General features: G+C 37.7%; 1 protein-coding gene across 1 annotated transcript in view; it reads left to right on the top strand.

The window, feature by feature from the left end:
- Positions 1 to 27496, top strand: part of FOXJ3 (forkhead box J3) — a 138413-nt gene that overhangs the window by 15077 nt on the left and 95840 nt on the right. The window contains exon 2 of the mRNA XM_042782919.1: positions 9335 to 9409. Coding sequence (XP_042638853.1) covers positions 9335 to 9409 — 75 coding nt within the window. The remainder of the gene's footprint in view (positions 1 to 9334; positions 9410 to 27496) is intronic.

Here is a 27496-nt window from a genome sequence, read left to right as displayed (position 1 = left end):
GGGTATATATCTTAGAGAGGAATTGCTTGGTCATACATGGTAACTTTGAGGAGTGCTGGTTATGCAGTGTTCGGTGGTTTGAACCCATCAGTGGCTTTGTAGGAAGAAGTCCTGGTGATTTGTTTCTATGAAGATTATAGCCTAGAAACCCTATAGGGAAGTTCAACTCCTCCCACGTGTCAGTATGAGTTGAAAATCGACTTGATGTCATTTAATAACAACAACAACAATAATATAGTAACACTACATTTAATCTTTGAGATAAATATTAAGGGACCATCCCCTGGAGGATATCATGCTTGGTAAAGTGGAGAGTCAGTGAAAAAGGGGAAGGCCCTCAATGAGACAGATTGACACAGTGGCTGCAATGATGGGTTCAGATATAGCAAGGATTGTGAGGCTGGCACAGGACTGGGCAGTTTTTGCTCTGTTGTCCATAGGGTCACTATGAGTTGGAGCTAACTTGATAGCACCTAACAACAACAAAAAATCTTTCAGAATCTTGTCAGACTGTTTTCCAAAGCAGCTGTACCGTTTTACATTCCCACCTGCAATGTATGAGGGTTTTCAGTTTCTCTACATCCTTGCCAACACATTTTGATTTGTGCTTTTTTGATTATAGACATCCTAGTGAATACAGAGTGATAGCTCATTGTATTGTGATTTTGATTTTCCTGATGGCTAGTTGATCATCTTTTCATGTGCTTTTTAACCATTTGTGTATTTTCTTTGGAGAGATGTCTATTAATTTCCTTTGCCCATTTTCAAATGGGATTGTCTTTTTATTACTGAGTTGTAAGAGTTTTCATACATTTTAACTACAAGTTCCTTATTAGAGATATAATTTAGCAAATACTTTCTCCCACTCTGTGCATTGCCTTTTTTCTTTACTCTTTAGATGTGTCATTTCTTGAACTTAACATGATCACTTTTAACTTTCATTTTTATAAACATAGAAATATTTTTAGTACTTCAGATGGAGACAGATGGTAACTGCATCATCTATTCCTTTGGTCTGGGTCTATCTCTGTTTTCATAATTCTTGTTTATTTTCCTTGGATGTATTTATCACACTCCCACAGTCTGCTGCTCACTATTTCTTATTCTTGTGTGGATGAGTGATTGGTTAGGAGAGAATGACAGGTCCATTTGAAATTTGTGAAATTAGCTTGTATTGGTTGAAAAGAGGTGGAGAAAGACCTTAAAACAACTGTCATTACCTTTCCAGAAATGAAGAGTCAACTCAAGCCACCCAGAGCAGAAAATTTTGTTATGGTCACTTAAAAGGATTCAAATAGAATTTTAATATTTAGGAAAATTCCATTTTGTGCTAGGACATTGAAGGGAGATTACATAGTAAAAAATAACTCTATGAATTTTCTGTTAGAGTTAAAAAACAGAAAAAGAAAAAACTAATACTATTCCATAATTGATTCCATAATGTGAAGAATAGGGAATAGAATTTAAATGTCTGTGCTATTTGTCTTACTGCCTTGTTGTTATTAGGTGCCATTGAGTTGTCTCTGACTCATAGCAACCCTGTGTACAACAGAGTGAAACACTGCCTGGTTCTGTGCCAGCCCTACAGTCCTTCCTGTACCTGAGCCCATCATTGTGCAGCCACTATGTCAATCCATCTTGTTGAGAGCCATCCCCTTTTTTGTTGACCCTCCACTTTACCAAGCATAATATCTTTCTCCAGGGAATGGTTCCTTTTAACATTACCTGTCCAAAAAGCATCAACTCTTCTTAGGTCTTTCTTGTTCATTGTCCAGCTCTCATATGCATATGAGGCAATTGAAAATATCACAGCTTGTGTTAGGCCACCTTAGTCTTCAAGGAGACATCTTTGCTCTTCAGCACTTGAAAGAGGTCTTTTGCAGCATATTTGCCCAATGCAGTACGTCATCTGATGTCTTGACTGCTGCATCCATTGGTGTTGATTGTAGAACCAAGTAATATGAAGTCTTTGACAACTTCAGTCTTTCCTTCATTTATTGTGATGCTGCTTATCGGTCCACTTGTGGGGATTTTTGTTTTCTTTATATTGAGGTATAATATATACTACAGACTGTAGTCTTCAGTCTACATCAGTAAGCGCTTCAAGTCATCTTCACTCTTAGCAACCAAAGCTGTGTTGTCAGCATCTTGCAGGTTGTTGATGAGTCTTCCTCTAATCCTGATGCCACATTCTTCTTCATATAGTCCATCTTCTTGGATTATTTGCTCAGCATACAGATTGAATAAATGAAAGGTTAAAACTCTGATGCACTCCCTTACTGATTTTAAACCATGTAGTACCCTCTTGTTTTGTCTGCATGACAGCCTCTTGGTCTATGTACATGTTCCTCATGAGTACAATTAAGTGCTCTGAATTCCGATTCTTCTCAGTGTTAAACACCATAATTTGTTATGATCCACACAATCGAATGCTTTTGCAGTCAATAAAACACAAATAAACATCTTTCTGGTATTTGCTTTCAGCCAAGATCCATCTGACATCAGTAATGATATCCCTCATTCCACATCCTCTTCTGAATCCAGCTTTCATTTCTGGAAGTTCTCTGTCAGTATATTGCTGCAACCATTTTTGAATTATCTTCAGCAAGATTTTACTTGCATGTGATATTAATGATACTGTTCGATAATTTCCATATTCTATGTGATCACCTCCCTTTGGAATGGGTACAAATATGGATCTCTTCCAGTCAGTCGGCCAGGTAGCTGTCTTCCAAATTTCTTGGCACAGCTGAGTGAGTGCCTCAAGTGTGGCATCCGTTTGTTGAAACATCTCAATGGGCATTCCATCAATTCCTGGAGCCTTTTTGTTTGCCAATTCCTTCAGTGCAGCTTCAACTTCTTCCTTCAATACTATTGGTTCTTGATCATATGCCACCTCCTGAAATGGATGATCATCTACCAGTTCTTTTTGGTACAGTGACTCTCTGTATTCCTTCCATCTTCTTTTGATGTTTCTTGCATCATCCAGTATTTTTCCTGTAGAATCTTTTAATATTGCAACTCGAGGCTTGAATTTTTTTTCTTCAGCCCTTTCAGTTTGAGAAATGCTGAATGTGTTCTTCCCGTTTGGTTTTCTAACTTTAGATCTTTGCACATTTCATTATAATAATTGACTTTGTTTTCTCAAGCTGCTCTTTGAAATCTTCTATTCAGTTCTTTTATCTTGTCATTTCTTCCATTTGTTTTAGCTACTAATGTTCATTCAAGAGCAAGTTCCAGATTCTTGTCTGACATCCATTTTGGTCTTCCCTTCCTTTCCTGTCCTTTTTAATGACCTTTTGCTTTCTTCATGGATGATGTTCTTGATGTCATCCTACACTTCCTATCGTTTTTAGCCATTGGTGTTCAATGCTTCAAATCTGTTCTTTAGGTGATCTCTCAATTCAGGAAGTATGTAATCAGGGACATTATTTTGGCTCTTTTAGACTTGTTTTAATTGTCTTCAACTTCAACTTGAACTTGCATATAAGCAGTTGATGGTCTGTTCCACAATCAGCTCCTGGTGTTGTTTAGACTGAAAATAAGAGCTTCTCCATTGCCTCTTGCTGCAGATGTAGTCAGTCTAATTCTGGTATATTCCATCTGGTGAAGTCCATATATATAGCTGCTGTTTGTGTTGTTGAAAAAAGGTATTTACAGTGAATAAGCTGTTGGTCTTGCAAAATTCTGTCATGTGATTTCCAGTGTTATTTCTATCACCAAGGCCATATTTTCCAAGTACCTATCATTCTTCTTTGTTTCCAACTCTTGCATTCCAATCCCCAGTGATAATCAACACATCTTGATGCTTGTTTGGTCAATTTCAGACTGCAGAAGTTGGTAAAAATCTTGTATTTCCTCATCTTTGGCTTTGGTGGTTGGTGTGTAAATTTGAACAATAGTAGTATTAACTGGTCTTCCTTGTAGGCATATGGATATTATCCTATCACTGACAGCATTGTACTTGAAGATAGATCTTGAAATATTCTTTGTGATCATGAATGCCACACCATTCCTCTTCAATTTCTCATTCCAAGAATAGTAGATCATATGGTTATCTGATTCATAATGGCCAAAACCAATCCATTTCAGTTCACTAAGGCCTAGGATATCGGTCTTTTTGTGTTCCATTTCATTTTTGACAACTTCCAATTTTCCTAGATTCATACTTCATACATTCTATGTTCCTGTTATTAATGGATGTTTGCACCCGTTTCTTCCCATTTTGAGTCATGCTACATCAGCAAATGGAGGTTCCGAAAGTGTTACTCTATCCATGTCATTAAGGTTGACTCTGCTCTGAGGAGGCAGCTTTTTCCCAATCATATTTTGATTGCCTTACAATCTCGAGGGCCTCATATTCTAGAGCTATATTGGACAGTGTATCAGGGATATTCATAAAGTTTTCTAGTAATGTATCAGACAGTGTTTCACTGCTATTCGTAAGGTTTTCACTGGCCAGTTCTTTGAGAAGTGGATGACCTCTTCCTTCTGAGTCTGTCTTAGTTTGAAAGGTCTGCTTACTGCCTTACTGTAGAAAATTAACCTCTTAACCGCTGACCTTCTGGTTAGCAGCCAGATACGTTACCCACTGTGCCAGCAGAGCTCCTTGGGCTTTCCCTACCATATACATCTTTAATTTATTATACCTTCAAATTGTATTTTACTGTTTAATGTATAGTATATGAATTTTATAAACAATACATTTTCATTTCCTCTAACTCATCCTTTTTTGCTGTTGCCATACATTTTACATGTACGTGTTATAAACCCCACACTCGATCATCTTTGCTTTAGGTAGTCAGTTACGTCTAAAGGAATTACATGTAAGGACAAATGTTTTTGTTTTTCTTAATTCACCTTCATTTTTACCATATTTGGCACTCTTTCCCTTTTTGCAGATCCAAGTTTCCATCAAGTATCATACTTCTGCCTTAAGAACTTCATTAAACATTGCCAGGTGACCTGTGCTTCAAGAAATACAATTAGCTTTTATTTATCTGAGAAATCTATTTTGCATTCATTTTTGAAAAATATTTTTACTGTGTGCGGAATTGACAGTTTTTGTTACTTTCAATATTTTAAAAATTGTTTTTTGGCTTGCAAGTTTTTTTGGCTTGCAAGTATTTTTGGCTTGCAAGGTTGTGAGAAGTCTGCTGCATTTCTTATCTTTGTTCCTTTGTATGTAATGTTTCTTTTTCCTCTTCCACTGAATATGTTTTCTTCATTTTGGTTTTCCATAGTTCTACTTTAATGAATATAAGTGTGGGGATATTTAAAGTTTTAATTTGTTTTACTTGGTATTCTCTGAAATTCTCAAATCTGTGGTTTGATGTCTTGCAGTTTTTTGGGGGGGTAAAATTGGCTGTTACTTCTTCAAACCTTTCTTCTATCTTATTCTCTTTCTCTTCTAATTCTAGAATTTGAATTACATGTATTATCTCACAATTCTTTGATCTTTTTTTTTACATTGTGTAAAGGTAAATTTAAATTATTAATGGTTTTCAAGGGTGGGAGGACAGAAAAGGGAGGGTTTTTGTTTGGGGGTGGGAGTAAAAGTAAATTTGTGTAAAAGAGTCAGATTAGATCATTTCTATTGATCTATTCTCAGGTTCACTGAATCTTAACGCCAGTTGTGTCCAGTCTACTTGATGGGCCCATCTAAAGAATTCTTTATCTTTGATCATAGTTTTTTTCCTAGTGTTTAATCGACTTTTACACTTTTCACATCTTTGTTGAAATATTCTATTTATGGAAGTTGTTTACTTTTTTTTTTTTCTTTTCCTTGTGATTTGGGTGAAAGTTCGTCAAGCAAATTGTTTTTCTGTTCGACAATTGATACACATTTTCTTTTGTGACATTCATTGCAGTCTCAACAGTGTAACAGCTCTCTTTCCACTTCCTCCCTGTGTTTACCATGTCCCTTTGTCCTTCTTTCTTATCCCTCCCTGCCTTCTTAGCTTTATCCCTGGGCAAATGCAAGTTGTTCACTGTTTTTTACTACATATACACAGTATATCCTGTTTTCTACTATATATATACTATATCCTTTAACATATTAGCCATGGTTATTTTAAAGTTCCTGTCTGATAATTCTAATACCTAAATTATCTTTCAATTTTTTTAGTTTTTTAAATTGTGGTGAAAATAAATCTACAAAAACATTGACTAGGACAACTTCCACATTATGATTTGGTGATGTTGATTATATTTTTCATATTTTGCTACCATTGTTATTTTTCTGAAATACTCTACCACCATCAACATAATTCAATGCCCAACCCCCACCCCAAACAAAAATGCTCCTTTTTCTCTCCTCCCAACCATGGAAACCATTAATAATCTTTTGCTTCTCTATATTTCCTCATTTCATGGAAGATCATATATTTGTCCTTTTGCAACTGACTTATTTTGCTTAGCGTATTTTCAAGGTTCATGTTTTTGTGGCATGCACTGGAGCTTCATTTCCCCTTAGAGCTGCATGCTATCCCATTGTGTGTATATACCACATTTTGTTTATCGATTCATCTGTTGATAGACATTTCCTTGTTTACAATTTTTGGCTGTTGCCGAAGAGTACTGCAGTGAACATTGGTGTACAGGTTTCTGTTTATGGCTCTACCAACACTTCATCTGTATATTTATCTAGGATTGGGATTGCTTGGTCATATGGTAATTCTGTGTGCAACATTTTGAGGAACCACCAAACTGTCTTCCACAGTTGCTGCACCATTTTACGTTTCCACCAGCAGTGGATGACAGTTCCAGTTTCTCCACAACCTTAATGGCACTTGTGTCTATTTTTCTATTTTTTTGATCATTTCCATTCTATTTGGGTAAAGCAATATCTCATCTCACTAAAGTGCTTTGGCAGTGCAGAGGGTAAGGTATTTGGCCGCTAACCAGAAGGTTGGTGGTTCAAACTGACCAGATGCTCTGTGGGAGGAAGATGAGGCAGTCTTCTTCCATAAAGATTTATTGCCTTGGAAACCTTATGGGTGTTGCTGTGAGTCAGAATTGACTTGATGGCAGTGAGTTGGTTGTTTTTTTTTTTTTTTGAGTGGCTAATGATGTTGAGCATCTTTCATGTGCTTGTTGGCCATTTGAGTATCTTCCTTGTCAAAGTTCTATGCTCATTTTTTGATTGGATTGTTTGTCTTTTTGTTGTTAAGTGGTAGAAGTTTTATATGTGATTTGGTTATTAGGTCCTTGTCTGATATATGGATCTCAAAAATTTTCTCCTAATCTGTAGGGTTTTTTTTACTTTGTTGATAATTAGTTGAGTTTTGTTGCTAATTTCTGACAGTAGATTTTTTCTTGCTTTTTTTGTATATGTTGTTTCTGACTGTTAGACATATGTATACAAGAACAGTGGCAGTTGAAGCAAATAGTATTTATACATGTAAACAGATAAGTGTGTTTCTTTTTCTCTCAGGCCATTCATGTGGGGGGTTGAGTTAATCTGTCAACAGTTGAGGGGGATTTTTTGTTGTGATATGTTTACTTTCAGTACACCACAGACTTTACACAGAGCAAATTCATTTTCCATACAGCAGTTCATATATATTTTGTCTCATGACATTGACTGCAATTTCCCACAGTGTAACAGCTCTCCTCCCACTTCTTCCCCATAGTTACCTCTTCCTTGTGTCCTTCTTTCCCGTGCACTCCTGCCCCCTGACCTGTCTCCCTGTGCAAACACTGCCCTTCTGTTTTCCCATGACTGATCTCTCCAAGGAGTGTATGTATCTACCTGATGTAAATATTCACCCCATATGTCTGTCTTTTGTTTGACTGGAGGCCACAGGAGTGAATTCAGTTCCAGACCTGAATGGTGGCTAGGGGCCATAATCTCAGGGGTTTCATCAGGCTCTATCAGATCAGCAAACCTGGTCTTTTTTATGATTTTGAGTTTTATTCCACAGTGTTCTCTCACTCAATCCAGAATCTCCTGCACCAATCTCCCTACGAGTGGTTGACGGTGGTAGCTGGTCTCAGGGTCATATAGGCTGGGAATTATTATATGGTCTACCGGTCCCTTGGACTAATTATTTCCATGTATCTTTAGTTTTCTTCATTCTTCTTTGCTCTGGATGAGGAGATGCCCTTCGTTGCATCTAGATAACCTCCTGTAAGCTTTTAAGATCCCAGTTGCTACTCACCAAAGTAGGATGTAGAACAATGTTTTTGGGTCGTATGTTATGCTAATTGAGCTTGATGCCCCCTGCAACCATGGTCCTGAGTTCACAGGTCCCACTACTTGCTCCCTCCGGGTAGCTGGCTGTGCCCAATAAGCCACCACAACCTTGCCCCCTTGTCACCTCTACTATACACCTGAAAATTCTTAGAGCACATACAAATACACATGTAAAATCATGCTTGGAGAATGGGGGTGGAGCTTGGGTAGATTTTCTCAATTTTCTTGCTCTTTCTTTAGATTTTAATTATCTTTGCCCACCTTGCTACAGATAGGAGTCCCTCTACATGCTTTTGCCCTCCTCTTTCAGTAGTTGCTTGTTATTAGTGCTAGGCTCATGGTGAGGGCAGGAGTTCTCTTCTGTGGTCTTGTTCCAGCCTCAGTCTTAGACTGAGGGTGGAATATTTTCAGTGTTTCTTCCCATCAGGCAAATTTAGCTTTTATCTGTAGTTAGTTGCTCTTGGGTAAGAGTTTGTTGCTCCTTCCTCAGCTGTAGCAGTCTTCCTCATAGTATAGGATAAGGTAGTATAGGATTCTATACCTGGGCTAAAGGCAATTTCTTATACCTCTCCCAAATGGTTTTTGCTTCTGCCCTTCCTCCATCAGCAATAGATCTTTGCCTGTGTCCTGGGAGAGGATTTACTAAAACTCCCTAGAGAAAGAGAGATTTTGTTCCTCCTCTTCCCGCACAAGCAGTGGATCTTTGCCAGAGCCCTGTGGATGAGAGGTTTTGCTATACCTATCCCAGCAGTTTTAAGTTTTTAGCATTGTCTGCTCTATGGAAGGTGGCAAGGCTTTGTTTTCTTTAGCAGAGTACCATTAACATTATGTAATAGGGATCTTCCTGCATTATTAAATGAACTTACTGAACTTTTAATATACTACATATATTCCATTATTACAGATTTTTGTAATATCTATTAGAAATTGTCTGTTCCAGCAACTATTTTTCTTTGACACATTTGTAATTTGAAAATCAGGTTTAAATTTGAAGGTCCCATTTAAAAGCCTACTCTATTTTTATTGTATTCCAGCAGACAGATATATTTAGAATAGGTTTCTGATTTTGTATTAATAAGTGAAGTTTTTTTTTTGATGCCATTGACCCTATGGCTTTTCTTACTTCTTCATTTTCAGAATTCAATACGACATAATCTGTCATTGAACAAGTGTTTCCTTAAAGTGCCTCGATCCAAGGATGATCCTGGAAAGGTAGGATTAATTTTTTAAAATAAAATAATCCAGAACTTTGGTATTAATTTTTGTGTCATGTAATTTGAGCCTTATTTGTTACATGAAGAAAAAGAATTGGAAGGAGGGTATTCAAGAACCTGTCCAGTATATTGATCAGGAACCTTTGTGAAATAGCAACTACCCCTCCATACTTGGAGCCCAATGGCACAGTGGTCAAACTTGGCTGCTAACTGAAACGTTGGTCTGTCCTGAGGAAAGACCTTGCAATCTGCTCTCATAAATATTACACTCCAGAAAACTCTATGGGTTTACTCTGTTACATGGAGTTTCTGTGAGTCAAAAATTGATTGTGTAACACCCAAAAACAGCTTCATACCCCACTTTCCTTTTTAGTTGATATGCCTCAGGGACCAGCCAGATAGGGAACACTTCCTTTATAAGCAGTAGGAAGTAAGCTGGTAGAGGGCTGGTCTTCTGCTGTAGTTTGGTAGCTCTAATGTGGTCTGTTTTGATTACTTTCTTAAGTGTTGGATATTAAAGTTTGATGTTTGCTTGTCAGGAACCACAGTCAGTAATTACTACATGTAAGGGGTGGTTCTCTATACAATTGACAAGTAGAAGTAATTGTTACCCTGAAATTAAATGATTTTCTGTTATTACCTTGTTTTCTTTGTTGCTGTTTTCTCTTCTCTTTTGTCACCATTGTATTTTTAGTATTTTTATCTACAGAGACTCCTTTTTTTATTTTTCTTTTCTTTGTTTCAGTAGCCATGTCAGTTGCATTGTAGCCTGAAGGTAAGCACTAGTTGCTTAGTTTCTAAGGTGCAGAGTGCTTAACCAAAAAAATCCAAAAAGACCCCAAACTCGCTGCCTGCCATTGAGTTAACTTGGTTGGACCTTATTTGGTTGTCAACGTAAGGTCGTAGTAGGCTAGGCTTTGAGACAGTGGCAAGCCTATTCTTGTTTTGATGGTTAGCCTTGTGTTCTTCTTTAGGCTAATTGTTCTGGAAGAATCTAAAATATAAGCCTCCTCATGTTAGTATCCTGCTTAAAAATACTTCCCAGTTCCCTAGAGATACTTAGTTTTTTAGTTTCCTATTAGCATATCATTCACTCTCTGTTCTTTGATCCAGCTTTATTTCACCTCATTCAGGTTCCACTATGAGGAACTCTGTGTGGATTTCCAGACATGCCTTTCATATAGTCAGTCTTCTCTTAGTGCACAAATTCCCTTCGGCTACTAACCATAAGGTTGATGGTTCAGACCCACCAGCTGCCTCACAGGAGAAAGATGAGGAGGCAGTCTGCTTCTATAAATATTTATAGCCTTGGAAACCCTATGGGGCAGTTCTACTTTATCTTTTATAAGGTCACTATGAGTGACAATCAACTTGATGGCAGTGAGTTTGCTTTTTTGGTTGGTTTACTTGCCTTTCAAGATTGAACTGCAGCATTACTTCTCAGAATCTTTTTTGTTTCCCCTTATACTTTAGCTGAGTTTGTTGTTCCCTCCTTTGAGCTCCTGTGTTACTTTTACTTCTCCTCATTGTAGTAATCTAGGAACTGGTTTGCCTTAAAGCTTGTTCTGTCCCATTTATAGTAACCACATAGTAGCCAGCAATCTTTCAAAAATGTTAACCCAATTGTGTTCCTTTTGTTTAAACTCTTCATTGGTTATCCATTGCCCTTAGGTTAAAATCTAAACTTCTTAATTAAGTGGCTTTCATGCCTAAAATAGCAGCAGTAGTTAATCCGTCTTAATTTTCTAGATTGACCCCGTTTACTCCTTTATAACAGTACTTTTTTAGTTTTTGAAGCTTAACACCCTTGCTCACTTCTGAAACATTGCCTACATCTCTCTCGATAATTTCTATTTATCCTAAAAGTTGTTCGAGCAACAGGAGCACTTTTTCAGAGAGAACTTCTTTATTGTTAGGCCACATTGGATCATCAAATTAAAACTTTTTCACAGTTTACTTGTACTTCCTCTCTAGATTAACAACATTTATGAAGGTTGGGACCATTGGGTTGTTAATTGTTTAACCCCAGTTGCTTGCACAGTGGATGGTAGTACTGAGGATACACACAGATACTGAATGAATGAATGTATTGTATTCTTTGCTGGACTGTTAATTTCTTGAAGTTAGAGATGAATTATTTATTTGTGTCTTTGTAAAAGCAGGAGCTCTTGAGTAATGAACATTTTATAGCACTTTCTATGACCTGACTGGAATCCCTGGGTGGTGCACATAGTTAATGTGTGGCTGCTAACCAAAGGTTGGAGGTTCAGGCGTACCCAGATGTGCCTTGGAAGAAAGGGCTGGTGATCTGCTCCTGAAAGATCAGCCATTGAAAACTCTGTGGAACACAGTTCTACTATGACACACATGGGTTCACCATGAGTCAGAATCAGTTTGATGGCAATTGATTTTTTACTGATTATGATCTGCTCCACCAAGTTGACTCTCAGTAAAATCTAACAGGTTATTATAATGGTCTTATTATTTGACCATACTCATAATTCTTTGGTTGTGAACAGAAAATGATGAAATTTCTTTTTTTTAAAGTAGGCTTATTATTTTAAAAATTATTAGAATTTTTAGTATTTGCATACGTCATTACTTAAAACAATTTCTAAATGGGTAGTGAGTGTGTATCAGATTAAACAATGTCTTTAATAAAAGACTCTTTAGAGATTATCTATTTTATTAGAGTTCTATGAAGACAGTAATCTTATTCTGTAAATGCCTGGTTCATATTTAATTTTTAAATGAATTTAAAATCAGAACAATTTAAAACTAACACATGAATGCTTTATTATGTACTAAATTTTAATCAACTGGAGATCATCTTTTAAAAAAAAAGCTTGTGCTGTCAGGTACATTTCCTTTTAGGCAGAACTTAAAACTTTTCTCCATCTTTAATTAAACAGCATGATGGGGTAAAGCAGATGTGGAAAATGTGTTATTCTTGGCAACTATTCCTCGTGAATCAGAGTTATCTCAATAATGTGCAACCATAACAAAATACAGAAATAAGTTGAATGTTAAGCCAAATAAAAGTGTTCGGCTTTTAACACTAGTTGCCAATTTTAAAGTTTGTGCTTATCCAACACACTTTTCTCATTGATTTAGATAATAATTAGTAAATATAATACATTTAAACTTATAAATTATATTTATGTTAATAGGTCATTTTAATTTTCAGTTTCAAAGTCAAATTTAAATGCTTGCTTTTCTTATTCATTTTGGTCGTAAATAAATGTTATAAATTTGATCTTATAAGATTCCTTTATAGGAACAAAGTCATTTTTATTTTTGATATCAAAATGACATTTTGTTTAACAAAAAAAAAAACAAAATTTCATTGTTTAAAATAAAGTTTTCAAAACCTCATATCTAGCCCATTTTATAGAAGAGGAATCTAAAGTAAGAGGATCAGTGTTTTGGCTAGACTGGTGTTTTCAAGTCACAGAAACCTAATACAAACTAATTTACAGAGGACAAGAAACTTCAGAATGAATTGGATCAAATTCTGAAATTATGTCACAAGGAATATCTTTTTGTATCTCTTCTAGTTTTGCTGTTGTCTTTGCTGACTTCACTTTCAGCCCACTTAGTGGCAGAGAATGGCATCAGTGCATCAGTTTTATGTTCTGCTAGCTTAGCAACCCTTAGCAGAAAGAGAGTATCTGCCCCCACATCCCTCAGTTACTTGGAGTTACAGCAAACATCTTAGCATGAATGCTAAATAAGCAAAATATACTTAGTTTCTTGGTTACTAGACTAGTACTTTTTTTGCTGTTCTAATCTTTCTTAAGAGGAGGCCAAAATATTAGTTAAGTTTTGGTACTTATGAATTGTTTTTTCTTTTTGTGTTACAGTGTTTCCTGGCATTTGAGGAGCTTTTCCAAAACCACCCTCACCACAGTGGGAGAAAACCATTGAGCCTAGGTGGGGTGGGAGTAGGTTTTGGTCTAGGGTAAGGGGTGGACTTTGTTGTTGTTTGCCGTTGAGTCGGCCCCGACTCACAGCGACCCCTCCTTGGGTTTCTGAGGCAGTATTACTACGGAAGTAGGATTGCCCAACCTTCCTTCCGAGGAGTGGCTGGTGGGTTTGAACCGCCAGCCTTCTGGTGAGCAGTCAAGTGCCTTAGGCACTGTGCTACCAGGCACCAGGGGTGGACTTTAGTTCCTTAGTATTTTGCTAGGTGCTGCTGTGACTTGAACAGGTTCAAGTGGTAGAAGTAGCCTGTCTAGCATCTTCTTCCCTGTGTTTTCGTGGTTTCCTGTTCAGTTCATTATCAGAGTGGTATAAAGACTAGCCTAAACTTGAAGTGTGTTGTTCCATTACAGATATTTTTATATGGTTTTTAATTCCTGATTCAATCCATTTTCTAGAAGACTTTGTCATAGAAGCCCTTAATATGTGATACTATCCCCTGTACTGTGATGGTCTGAAATCCATTTTCAATTCTTCCCTGAAACTAATTTCAAATAGCATATTATTGCTTTATTTAAAAAAGAAGCGCAAAGAAAATGAAATTATATTTTGTATCGATGTCTTTGATTTTTTTTAACAGATTATTTTTCTTTTCCCTTGATCACACCCTAGCCTCCCTGTTGCTGCATCCTTCAATTTCCAGTTTTAAACCCTTTTATTTCCTCCTTTCTCATTAGTTTTATTTTCTATACGTTTATCTGATTTCTTGATCTAAATTTGTTTGTGAAAGACTTATTAGGCAACTCACACATGGCTCTTAATTATCTTAAAGGAAGGAAAATATTTTGTTCACATTATGGAAATCTTCAGTTAAATTAAGTTTAAAAATAAAGGGTTCAGTATCTCTGCTTTCCAGCTTAATCTTCTCTCCTCTTCTCTTTTTCTTCAGTCAGGAAAAATGGTACTTAGACTATAAAGAAAGTAAAGGATTGTAGAAAGTAGGTTCAGTAGTTGCATAAGTAATATAGCAGTAGCGCTGATAAAACAGACCATAGCTAAGAAGTTCAAGAAGGCCACTGCCTATCTTGGGAAGATAATAGTAGTAATTCATAATACAAAGATTCGTCTTCCTTTTTTAAAAAATTAATTTTTCTTCCAGACAGCTTATTCTTACCTCTGTTAATTTTCTAGGAGTGCTGTAACAAATTACCATGATGGAAATTAATTTCCTTACAGTTTAGGAGGCCAGAAGTCCAAAATGAAGACGTCAGCAGGATTGGTTCTTTTTGGAGGCTCTGAGGGAGAATCTGTTCTGTGCCGCTCTCCTAGTTTCTGGTGGCTGGCAATCCTTCGCTTGTAGACACATTACTCTTAATACTTGCCTCAGTCTTCACATGGCATTCCTTTCTGTGTGTATATCCCTGTCCTATATCTGTCCTGTTCTTTTAAGGATAGCAGTCATTTCTAAAGATCTTATTTCCAAATAAGGTCACATTCTGAGGTTCAGGATGAACATGAATATTTGGAAGACATTATTTACCCAGTACAGGTGGAGAGGTTGTAAAGGCTCAATGGTTGTAAAGATTTGGGTCCCGTGGTTTGTGAGGAAATGACAGATTCACTGTAAGAGAAGTGGTTTTTGGAAGTTCTGAGATTGTGATTATTTCCTGTTCTTGTCTATAGAGGTGTAAGAGACCATATCATAGTTGATTGGTATCTTTCTTTCAAAAGTATATTCACTTTTTGGCTGAGTTAGTATTGTGCTGTATTTATTTATAATGATAGCGTATTATATTCTGGATCCCATTTTGGTCATTTTATTTTTAAAAAGATGTAGAAAACTGGAGAGCTTTGAGAGAACATAAAATACTACATTAAGGAGTGAGTGGTATTGTAGGAATCATAGTTATTTATTCTGAAGAAGGAAAATAAGTGCATTTTTAATGCCAGTCTTAAAGTAGATGAGCGGTATTGTAGGAATCATAGTTATTTATTCTGAAGAAGGAAAATAAGTGCATTTTTAATGCCAGTCTTAAAGTAGATGCATGATTTTTGTGGGAAAGAAGTTGACTGTTTATCTGTGTGTTGGTCCAAAACTAAACATGAAGTGGCACTTAAGGATAAGCAAGAGTTTGGTTGAACAAAATAAGGACTTCATATTTATTGGAGTGAGAAAACATTGGTATGAGTTCCCAAAGGAAGCTTTAGAGTTTTGCCACCTCTGAAGCACTTCAAGAACAGATGAAATTGCTAGCCTTCATGGTTTTAATTCATGGTAGGTAAGAACCCAGTTGAAGGCTGGAGAGAGGACATAATCAAGTTTAGCTGAGAGATTAGTCAGAACAAAGTTGGGATAGAATCAGAAATAATGTAATTAGTATAAATACGCCATGAAGTCCAAGAGGGAAGAAATGGATCAATGCCAGGGAGTACATGTTAAAACAAGGTTATTATGAATATGAACAATCTATTAAATAGACCAAGGTTAGGAAGCCAAGAATGAGTTTGGGAACTCAGAGACGCCTTGAAAGATTGAGTACATAGAGATGAGGGTTCCGAGTTAGAGAGGTAACACTGCCAGCCTAGAACCCTGACAATTATACACTATCAGTCAAGGCAGTTTGTTCTTGCAGACTTTTATTTTCACACACCATATTCTCTGTTCTCTCTTAAGGGCAGAAGAGAATGTTTTGTTGTTGTTGTGAGTTTCTGTTTTCCATCCCCCCCCTCCCCCGAAGAACTAAACTGCCTAAAAAAAATTTAACTCCACAATTTATTTTTTTTAAATGATACACAGTAGCATTCATTCTTCGGTATATAGTTCTGGAAGGTTTGGACAAGTGGCATACAGTATAACTATCACCATGATCAAATATAGAATTATTGTTGTTGTTAGGTGCCACTGGATCAATTCTGACTCATAGTGACCCTGTGTACAACTAAACAATGCCTGGTCTTAGGCTATCTTCACAGTCATAGCTGTGTTTGAGCCCATGGTTACAGCCACAGTGTTGAGGGTCTTCTTTTATTTGCTGATCTTCTACTTTGCCATTCATATTGTCCTTCTCTAAGAACTAGTCCTTCCTGATGACATATGCAGAGTATGTGAGATGAGGATAAAGAATAGTGCATTATATTGTCCCTTAGTAGTCAACCCCTTCTTCCACCCCCAGCCTCTGGCCATGATCTGTTTTCTGTCTCTATACTTTTGTCTTTTCCAGAATGTCATACAAATAGAACTCATACAGTGGGTAGATTTTGAGTCTGACTTCTTTCATTTAGTATACAGTGCATTTGTGACCCATCCATGTTGTGGGTATCAGCCGTTTGTTCTGCTTTATTCCTTGGTAGTATTTTCTTGTATGGATTTACCACAGTTTAATCACCATTGAAGGACATGTGGGTTGTTTCTGGTCATAAAGTCATTTTATTGTCTAGTTCTTTTCTTTTAGGCTTTAGGCTGAGCAATTAATTTGACAAATACTGAGATACAAGACAGTGTGGTTAGAGTTGAATTAAACTTATGACATAATCATACTAAATTGCTGTGTGAGTTGTTAGGTGCCATCAAGTTGGTTTTGACTCATGGTGACCCATGTACAACAGAGCAAAACAGGGCCCAGTCCTGCACTATCTTCGCAATTGTTGCCATGCTTGAAGCTATTGTCATGGTCATTGCGTCAATCCATCTCATTGAGGATCTGCCCCTTTTTGACTTGACCCTCTATTTTGCTAAGCATTGTATCCTTTCCAGAGACTGGTCTCTTCTCACAACATGACCAAAGTATGAGAGACAAGTATGGCCATTCTCACTTCCAAGGAACATTCCAGCTATATTTCCTCCAGGACAGATTTGTTCATTCTTCTAGCATTCCATGGTACATAAAATACTCTTTGCCAGCACCACAGTTCAAAGGCATCAGTTTTTCTGTGGTCTTTCTTACTTCTTGTCCAATTCTCACATGCACATGTGGCTATTGAAAATACCGTGGGTTTGGTCAGTAGATGTGTGAGTTATCCAAGTTTTGGGAAATCCACTGTGATATAATGCCCATTGTCATTGAGTTGATTCTGACTTATGACAACCTCCATAGGATTTTCAAGATTGTAAATCTTTATGGAAGTAGATTGCTTCATCTTCCTCAGTTGGAGCACCTGATGGGTTTGGAATACCCTAATGTAATAAAACCTTATTTATCTCTAACTTAAAAAAGAAAAAATTTAGAAGGATTAAGTTAAAGGACTGATGATTCAAACACAAGATAAGGGTATTAATCACTTAATAGAACACATTGTTTTAAGTATCCTTAACATTTAAGAAACGATTTATTATACTATAATCCATGTTTTAATTATATATAATTTTTAATCTATTGATTTAGAGTAAATTCCTTAGTGATCTCTCTGGGGAACACTTAATTAGATAATCAGTATATTTAAAAGTAATAAAAACCTACATTCGTTCAAAAAGGATGTCTTGGGGACCTGAGCCACTATTGACATATTTGTGAATGCATTAATTGAGCAAGCTAGCCAGTCAGCCAGCCAATAAACCTGCATTTGAGTGCCTCCTGTGTGTTTTGACTATACATAACCTGTTTTTTATAGTCTGAATAAGGTGGCTATTTAATTTATTGTCCAAACAAGAAACTTCTGAGACTGAAAGGAGGCATTATTCTTAATTATACTTGAGCAACAATAAATCAGGACTGAAACTGGGAAGTGTGGTCATTCTATCTATGGTATATGCAAGTAGTGTGCCTTGGAGTTATGAGCAGTTACCAGGAGTCAGCATCCTAAGATGGAAAACAGGGTAAGCAAAACATTTGGAGCTGGATTGCCAAATCTAAACCGGGAAAGGAACAAAAAAAGATTGAGTCATGATACAAAGCTAAGGAAGATGGGGACAAAAGGAATCAAGTGATAGATCTGTGACTCCTGAAATGGGTATTGATTGAGAGCTAAGGAGGACAGAGAAGAGTTGATGATTCATGTTACCAGGGGGCAGTAGGGTTAGTTAAAACACAAAATTCTAGAATTACTTGGAATAATTACCTAAGATAGAGATGGCTACCTGCAAAAACGGCAAGGAGGCCACATGTTCTGACCTCCTGTATTCCCACGAGAGGAAGACAGGATTACCAGCAGTAACCCAAGGCCCGTTACTGCAAGGCCAGACATGCTGCCTCCCTCCAGCACTTTCACCAACCATTCCTCCCAAAGCACCCACCACCTCTCCTGGGTTCGATAATTCACTGCAGTGGCCACACAGAGCTCACAGATTATGGGGTTTATTAGGGAAGCACCACAGGCTACAATTCTAGTTCAGGAAAAACGCTCAGTCTCTCTCCCAGCCCACCGTCCCTCAGCCAAGAGTCTCTCACAGTCTCTTTCCCAGCAGTGCTGGTCCCTCAGTGTCTCACTCAGCAAGGCATGTCTCTTGCGTCTCTTTCCCAGCAACTCGTGTCTCAGGAGTCCATGTCTCTTTCGGCAGCACGTCTTCCTCAACCAGCAGTCAGAGAGAGTTCTGCCTCTAGGAGGCCTCCTTTTGAGCCCGCAGGGTGGTCAAACGAGCCAATCATAGCATCAGAACTCTAAGCACCTGAGAGAGAGTGGGCACCTCCCAGAACATTGTTTTATGCCACTCACAACAGAAATACTCCAGGTGGACAACTTCAGCAATCAGGAGCTCCTCAGTTGCTCATAGAAAATCCCACCTTGGAGTTTACAAAGATTTATGGGTAGAAAAGGCACACTAAGTAATTTACTACACCACACTACCCAATCCTGGAGGAAGTGCAGCTGGAATGCTCCTTGGAGGCAAGAATGGCCAGACTTCACCTCACATAATTTGGTCATGTTGTCAGAAGGGACCATTCCCTGGAGAAGGATGTCATGCTTGGTAAGGTGGAGGGTAGATGAAAGAGGGGAGGGCCCTCAACGAGTTGGATTGACATGGTGGCAGTGGTGATGGGCTCAAGTATAGCAGGGATCATGAAGCTGGTGCAGGACCAAGTGGTGTTTCATTCTACTATGCATAGGGTCACTATGAGTTGGAGACAAATCGACAATGGCACCTAACAACACCACCCAATCCTATCCCTGAGGTAAGGACTGTTTATCGAGGAAATTAGCATTAGACCAGTGGTGTCACTAGTTTTGGTGTTACCTAGTGTGGTAACTAGGAGCCCTGGTAGCATAATGCCTAAGGCACTTGACTGCTAACCAGAAGGCTGGCGGTTCAAACCCACCATCCACCCCTCGGAAGGAAGATGGGGCAATCTACTTCCGTAGTGATACTGCCTTGGAAACCCAAGGAAGGGTCACTATGGGTCAGGTCCGACTCGATGGCACATAACAACAACAGTGTGGTAACTCATGATGTCAAAACCACCCCGCCCCCTGAACCTCCTCCAATACAGAATCCTTAGTAATATTTATTACCAATTTGAATAATAGAATAATACGTGATAAATATATTTATAAATTGATTAAATGTAATTTCTTAGATTATATGGACACTGTAAAATCTTTGTACATTGAATTACAACATTATTAGTTAGGATGTTATCAGTAACTGAGTGGAAGCTTTTTTTGATTTTTCTCTTTTCCTTTAATTACTACTTCATTCTAAAAAAAGTTACTGATCTCGAGATAAGATATACTAATCACCAGAATATTATAGCTAAAACACCAGGAAATTTGACAAAATCAGCAACTATAAAAACACTGGCAGCAACAGAAACAACAGTGCATCATGTCATTGTAACTGCATGATAATGACAGCTCTGACTGGAATGCATTAAAAGATTAGAAAGTAAATTAGCATAAAATTTTATAGTTACATTGATACATGTAAGCTGGACTTAGAGAAAATGTTTTTGTTGTTATAACTTCAGGGATATTTTAATAAAATATAATAAATTTCTGCTGAAACACTGCACAAAAATTTTATAGATAGTCATTTTAGTGTCAACCCCTCTGACAGTGTCACTGATTGCAGCCTGTACCCTCGGTACCCCTCTAGTGATGCCACTGAATTAGACTCTTGGCTTTATTGATCATCACATATATATTTGTGCCTACATAAAATTGAAGTGATATATTTTGTAATGATTGGAATAAAGGCACATATGACCATTGTTGGTCTTTGACTAATCTTCATATCTGATGCACTTTTAATATCTTGATTGATTTTCTAAAGTTATGAATTACCACTATTGTTTGAGCTCTTCTACTTCAGAATGCAGCTGTTTTCCAATTGGATGTTTCTTTTTTTTTTTTTCTAGAATGAATCTTTGTTTTAGGATATCTGATTCATTTTTGGGAGATACCATAAAAAAGCCTAGAATTGTAATTTGTGATGCTTCTTTTAAGTTTTTTTGCAGACTGAGCCATTGTTGTTTTCTCCCACAGGAAGGCATTAAGTTGCTGTATCAGAATTGTTTCTATGAATTAATAATAATGTCTTATATTTGTATAAGGAGCTCTGGTGGCATAGTGCCTAAGGCACTTGACTGCTAACCAGAAGGTTGGCAGTTCAAACCCACCAACTTCTCCATGGAAGGAAGACTGGGCAATCTACTTCTGTAAAGATTTACCACCTTGGAAACCCAAAAGGGGTTGCTATGAGTTGGAATTGACTCGATGGCAGTGAGTTTGGTTTTGGTTTGGTTTTATATTTCTATACTGCTTTATGGATTGGAGAATAATTTTACATGCATCATCTTGGTCCTCAAAACAAGCCTATAGTCAAGCCCTAGTTTTTGATAGTACTCTTTGAGTCTGTGTTCTTTTTGATTATTTGTTCTTACTCTTAAGATTTTTATTTGTCCTCAAAGTAGATTAGTTTTGTCTGTTCTTGAACTTTACATAAATGGAATCATTACGTCTGTCTGCTTTCATTCAGCGTGTCTATGAAGCTTATCCATGCTGTTGCGTATAGTACTTGTTTCTTATTGCTAAGTGCTAGTCATTATACTACTTAAAAGTAAGAGATCATTAAAAAGATAAGAAAGAAAAGACTAAAATGGATGCCAGAAGATATTCTGAAATTTGCTTTTGAGCATATTGTAGCTAATGCGAAAAGAAGAAATGGAATTAAAAGAAGTGAACAGAAGATTTCAAAAGGCGTCTTGAGAAGATAAAGTATAATGAAATGTTCAAAGACTTGGAATTATAAAAACAAAAGGGAAAACCACAATCAACATTTTTTAAGCTGAAAGAACTAAAGAGAAAATCAAGCCTGGAGTTGCAATATCAGAGGATTTTGTGGGTAAAAAACTGAACAGTGCAGAAAGCATCAAAAAAAGATGGGAGGAATAGAGTCACTGTATCAAAAAGAATTGGTCAGCCTTCAACCATTTCCATAGGTAGTATGTGATCAAGCACTGCTGGCACTGAAGAAAGAAGTTTAAGCTGCTCTTAAAGCATTGGTATAAAATCCCCAGGAACTGAGGGACTTCCAGCTTAGGATACTTCAATAAGCAGACACAGTACTAGAAGCACACACATGTCTGTGTCAAGAAATTAGGAAGAACTGGCCAACTAACGAAGAAATCCAGTTAGCCATCCCAAAGAAATCCAGATAGCCATCCCAAAGAAAGGCAATCAAATAGAATGCTGAAGGTAATTAAAAAATGGCTGCAGCTAAACATAGACAGGGAACTGTTAGAAGTTGAAGCCATATTCAGAAGAGAATGTGGAACAAGGGATGTCATTGCTCACATCTGGTGGATGGATCTTGGCTGAAAGCAGGAAATATCATCAGAAAGATGTTTACCTATATTAATTATACAAAGGGATTCAGCTGTGTGGATCATTGCATATTATGGATAACCTTATAAAGAATGGGAATTCCAGAACACTTAATTGTGCTTGTGTGGAACCTGTATTGGACCAGAAGGCAGTGGTTAGAATAGAAGGGATATTGCATGGTTTAAAATGATAAAATAGGTGTGCCACAGGGTCATATCTTTTTATCTTACTTATTCAATCTGTTTGCTGAACAAATAATCCAGGAGATTGCACTATATGAAGAAGAACATGGCATCAGAATTGAAGTAGACTCATTCACAATGTGTGGTATGCAGATGACACAACCTTCATTGCTGAAAGTGAAGAAGACTCGAAGCACTTGCTGATGAAGATCAAAGACTGCAGCCTTCAGTATGGATTGCACGTCAACATAAAAAAAATAAAAATCCTCATAACTGAACCAGTAAGCAACATCATGGTAAATGTAGGAAAAAAATAGAAGTTGTGAAGGATTTCATTTTACTTGCATCCACAATCAGTCCCCATGGATGCAGTAGTCAGGAAGTCCAATAACATGTAGGCATACCTCGGAGATACCCCAGATTGTTGCACTGAAGTGAATATCAAATGAGTTGTGATTTTTTTGAGTTTCCCAGTGCATATAAAAGTTATATTTACACTATAATGTCCATGAAGTATACAATAGCATTCTGAAAAAGTTTGAAATATTACAAGAATTATCAAAATGTGACACAGAGATACAAAGTGAGCACATGCTGTTGGAGAAATAGCACTGATCGACTTGTTTGACATAGCATTGCCACAAACTTCGAATTTGGAAAAAAAAAATGCAGTATCTGCAAAGCACAAAAAGCTAGTTATGCTAGTATGCATTGGGGAAATTGGCTGCAGAAGAGCTCTTTAAAGTATTAAAAAGCAGAGTTGTCACTTTGAGGACTAAGGTGCACCTGACCTAGGCCCTCGTGTTTTCACTCACCTCATATGCATGTGTAAGTTGGACAATGAAAAAGGGATGCCAAAGAAGGATCTATGTATTGGAACTGTGGTGTTGGTGAAGAATATTGAATATACTGTGGACTGTCAGAAGAACTAACAAATCTGTCTTGGAAGAAGTAAAGCCAGAATACTTCTTAGAGGTAAGGATGGAGAAGAGACTTTGTCTTGCTTAAATTGGACATGTCATCAGGAGGAACCAGTTGCTGGAAAAGGACATCCTGTTTGATAAAGTAGAGGGTGATTTAAAAAGAGGGAACCTCTGACAGACATGGATTGACACAGTGACTTCAACAGTGGGGTCAAATGTGGCAACAGTTATTAGGATAGCATAGGAATAGGCAGTGTTTCATTCTGTTATACATAAGGTTGCTGTGAGGTGGAGCTGGCTTGACAGTACTGAAGAAGAACAATAACAGCAACAAGAGTATTGCATTATATGAATACATCACACTTTTTCATTTATCAGTTGATGGGCAGTTGGGTTGTTTTCAGTTTTAGATTATGAAAAACCAAAATCCAAATGTACTGTCACTGAGTCAGTTCCAACTCATAGTGACCCTGTAGAACAGAGTAGAACTGCCCCGTAGAATGTCCAACACTGTAAATCTTTATAAAAGCAGACTGCCTCATCTTCTTCCCACAAAGCAACTGGTAGGTTTGAACTGCTGACCTTTTGGTTAGCAACTGAATGCTCTAACCACTGTACCTCCAGAAATCCTTATTTTGAAAAAGCTACTAGGAAAATGGTCCTTTACATGTTTTCTTTGAGCATATACTTTCATTTCTTACGTGTAAATACATAGAATTGCTGAATCAAAGGGGATTGGTGGAAGATTGTGAGGCTGCCAAAACTATTTCCAAAATGCTTGTGCTATTCTATATCCCCAACATCAGTGTATGAAGCTTCCGGTTGGTTGACTTTCTTTGACATTAATGACTATTTAGATGTTTTGTCAAAAATTAGCCATGTCATACTAAAAAAAGAAAATGCTTGGGAATAAATCTTAGCAGGGACGCAAAAGACTTGTACAAAGAAAACTACAAAAGACTACTTCAGAAAACGGTAAGAGATCTCCATAAATGGAAGAACATACCATACTTATGTATAGGAAGATTGAACATTGTGAAAACGTGGGTTCTACCCAAAGCAATCTATACATTCAGTGCAATCCTAATGCAGATCCAATCAACATTCTTTAAGGGTATGGAAAGACCAGTCACTAACTTTATATGGAAAGGAAAGAGACTTCAGATAAGCAAAATATTACTGAAGAAGAACAAGGTAGGAGGTCTTAACACTCCCGAATCTCAAAACCTACAGTCACAGTAGTCAAAACTGCCTGGTATTGGTGCAACAATGGACACACAGATCTTTGGAATAGAATCAAGAACTCAGAAATACATCCATCGACCTATGGTCACCTGATCTTTGACAAAGGGTTGAAATCCATTAAATGGGGAAGAGATTGTCTGTTTAACAAATGGTCCTGTCAAAACTGGATATCCATTTGCAGAAAAATGAAACAAGAGCTGTACCTCACACCGTACACAAAAACTAACTCCAGATGGATTAAAGACTTAAATAAGAAACCTAAAACTATAAAGTTCCTCAAGGAAAAACAAGGGGTAAATTTAGGGACCCTAATATATGGCGTAAATTGATTGATTGACAAGCATAACCCAAAGTGCATGAACAGCAGAAGATAAACTAGATGAATGGGACCTTCTAAAATTTAAATTGTTATGTGCTTCCAAAGACTTCTCCAAAAGAATCAAAAGAGAATTTACAGATTGGGAAAATATATTTGGCAATGACATATCAGACAAGGGACTTATCTCTAAAATTTATAGAAAACTCTAACACCACAACAGAAAGACAAATAATCCAATCAAAAATGGGCAGAAGACATGCATGGGCACGTCACCAACGAGGATATTCAGGCGGCCAACAAACACATGAAAAGATCACGATCATTAGTCATTACAGAGATGCAACTCAAAACAATTAACGAGGTACCATCTTGCCCTAGCACTAGTAGCAAAGTTCAAAAATAACAAACACTGGGGAGGATGTGGAGAGATTGGGACTCATATGCTGCTGGTGGGACTGTAAAATGATACAACCACTGTAAAAAACAGTATGGCAATTCCTTAAAAGTTGGAATTAGAAATACCATGTGTCCCAGCAATTCCATTATGAGGTATATATCCTAAAGAAGTGAGAGCCAGGACAAGAACAGATACATGCATACCCATGTTCATTGCAGCACTGTTTACAATAACCAAAAGAGGGAAGCAGCCTAGCTGCCCGTGAACAGAAGAATAGATAACCACAAACTATGGTACATACACACAGTGGAATACTATGCAACCCTAAAGAATATGTAGAATCTGCAAAACACCACATGATGTGGATGAACTTGGAGGACATTATGCTGAGTGAAAGAAGTGAGTTACGGAAGGACAAATATTATATTAGTCTATTATTGTAAAAAGTCAGAAAAAGGTTTATATGTGGAAGGAAACTTTCTTCGTTGGTTACCAGGGTTGGGAAGGGAGGAGAGGGAACACTGCTGGATAGGTAGAGACAAGTATTGATTTGGGTGAAGGGAAGGGCAGTGTACCAAATGTGAGTGAGTAACACAGTGACATTGAAGAAGAGGAAGACAGAGAGAGGTACATGGGAGGTAGAGACAACAAAGATGAACCTTTTTGCACATACAGTACTGTGTTGTTACTGATGGTAAATATTGATCTACAGGTAGACAGATGGGTAGACAAGCTGAACTAGTAGGTATGTCTATGCAGGGGGGAGTGTGCCCATGACCATGAATAGGGTTGGGAGACATATTTCTACAAGTGTGTTTGTAGGTTCTGTAAGAATGTCCAGGTATATAGTAGAACTGACAGAGGACAAGGTTGCAGTGACTTTTTGGCCACAGCCAGCTATCCGGAGGGGGTGAGTAGTTGGACCTGTAGGCTCGGGACCATGGTCGCAGTGGACATTAAACTCAATTATGTAACGTACTACACAAAAACATTGTTCCACATCCTACTTTGTCAAGTAGCATCTGGGATCTTGAAAGCTTACAAACGGCCATTTAGATGCAACAATTGGTCTCTCCTCATCCAGATCAAAGAAGAATGAAGAAAACCAAAGATGCATGGAAACAGTCCAAGGGACTGGGACACCATTCAGTCCTCAGCTTATATGACCGTGAGACCAGAAGAACTAGATTGTGCCCAGCTACCACTGTCAACCACTTGCAGGGGGACCTATGTAGGAGATCCTGGATAGAGTAGGAGAACAATGTGGAATAAAACTCAAAATCATGAAAGAAAAAAAAGAGGGATCAGGTTTGCTGATTTGATAGAGCCTGATGAAACCCCTGAGATTATGGCCGCTAGCTGTCCTTCATGTCTGGAATTGAACTCACTTCTGTGGCTTCCAGCCAGATAAAAGGCATATGAGCAGAACACTTAACATTAGGTAGATACGCTCCTTGGAGAGATCCGTCATGGGAAAACAGAAGGGCTATGTATGCACAGGGAGACAGCTCGTGGGGCAGGAGTGCATGGAGGGAAGGACACAGGGAGGAGGTAACGATGGGCAGGAAGTGGGAAGAGAGCTGTTATAATGTAGGAGATTGCAGTCAATGTCATAAAAGAAAGTGATTGTGAACTGCTGTATGGAAGATGAGTTTGCTCTGTAACCTTTCACACAAATCACAATAAAAATTTAAAATTATCAGTGTCTAATGGAAAACTAGGAATCAGCTGAAAATCACAAGACTAGAGTCCTTTCTTATAATTACCACCAACTTTGCTTTGCGACACATGGCTTTTGACTGTGGGAAATACTGCTGTATTGGATTAGAGCCCCCCTTTTTTTCTTTCATTAAAATATTTTATGGAGTTATAATTTGCATACCATAAAACACTCTTTTAAAGTGTATCACCTAGTGGCTTTTATTATAGTCACAAAGTTGTACAATCATTACCACTAATTCCAGAACATTTCCATTTATCACCCCCAAAAGAAGCTTCATACCCATTAGCAGTCTCTCCTTATCACCCTGCAGTGTAGTAAATTACTTAGTATGGCTTTTCTACCGTAACTCATTGTAAACTCAGTGGTGGAATGAGCAACTGAGGAGCTCCTGATTGTAAATGTTATTCACCTGGGTTATTTCTGTTGGGTGTGGCACAACACAGTGTTATGGGAGGCTCACTCTCAGGTGCTTAGAATTCTGTTGTTATGATTGGTTGGTTTGGCCACTCTGCCAAGCTCAAAAGGAGACCTCCTAGAGGCAGAGCTCTCTCTGACTGCTGGCTGAGGAAGGAAGTGCTCCTGCGAGAGACGTGCTGCTGAAAGAGACACGTGCTGCTG

This window comes from Orycteropus afer, unplaced genomic scaffold (genome assembly GCF_000298275.1).
Source record: "Orycteropus afer afer isolate SDZICR_OR568_19922 unplaced genomic scaffold, OryAfe1.0 scaffold00510, whole genome shotgun sequence".
NCBI classification, from domain to species: Eukaryota; Metazoa; Chordata; class Mammalia; order Tubulidentata; family Orycteropodidae; genus Orycteropus; species Orycteropus afer.
This window is presented reverse-complemented; position numbering and strand designations above follow the sequence as displayed.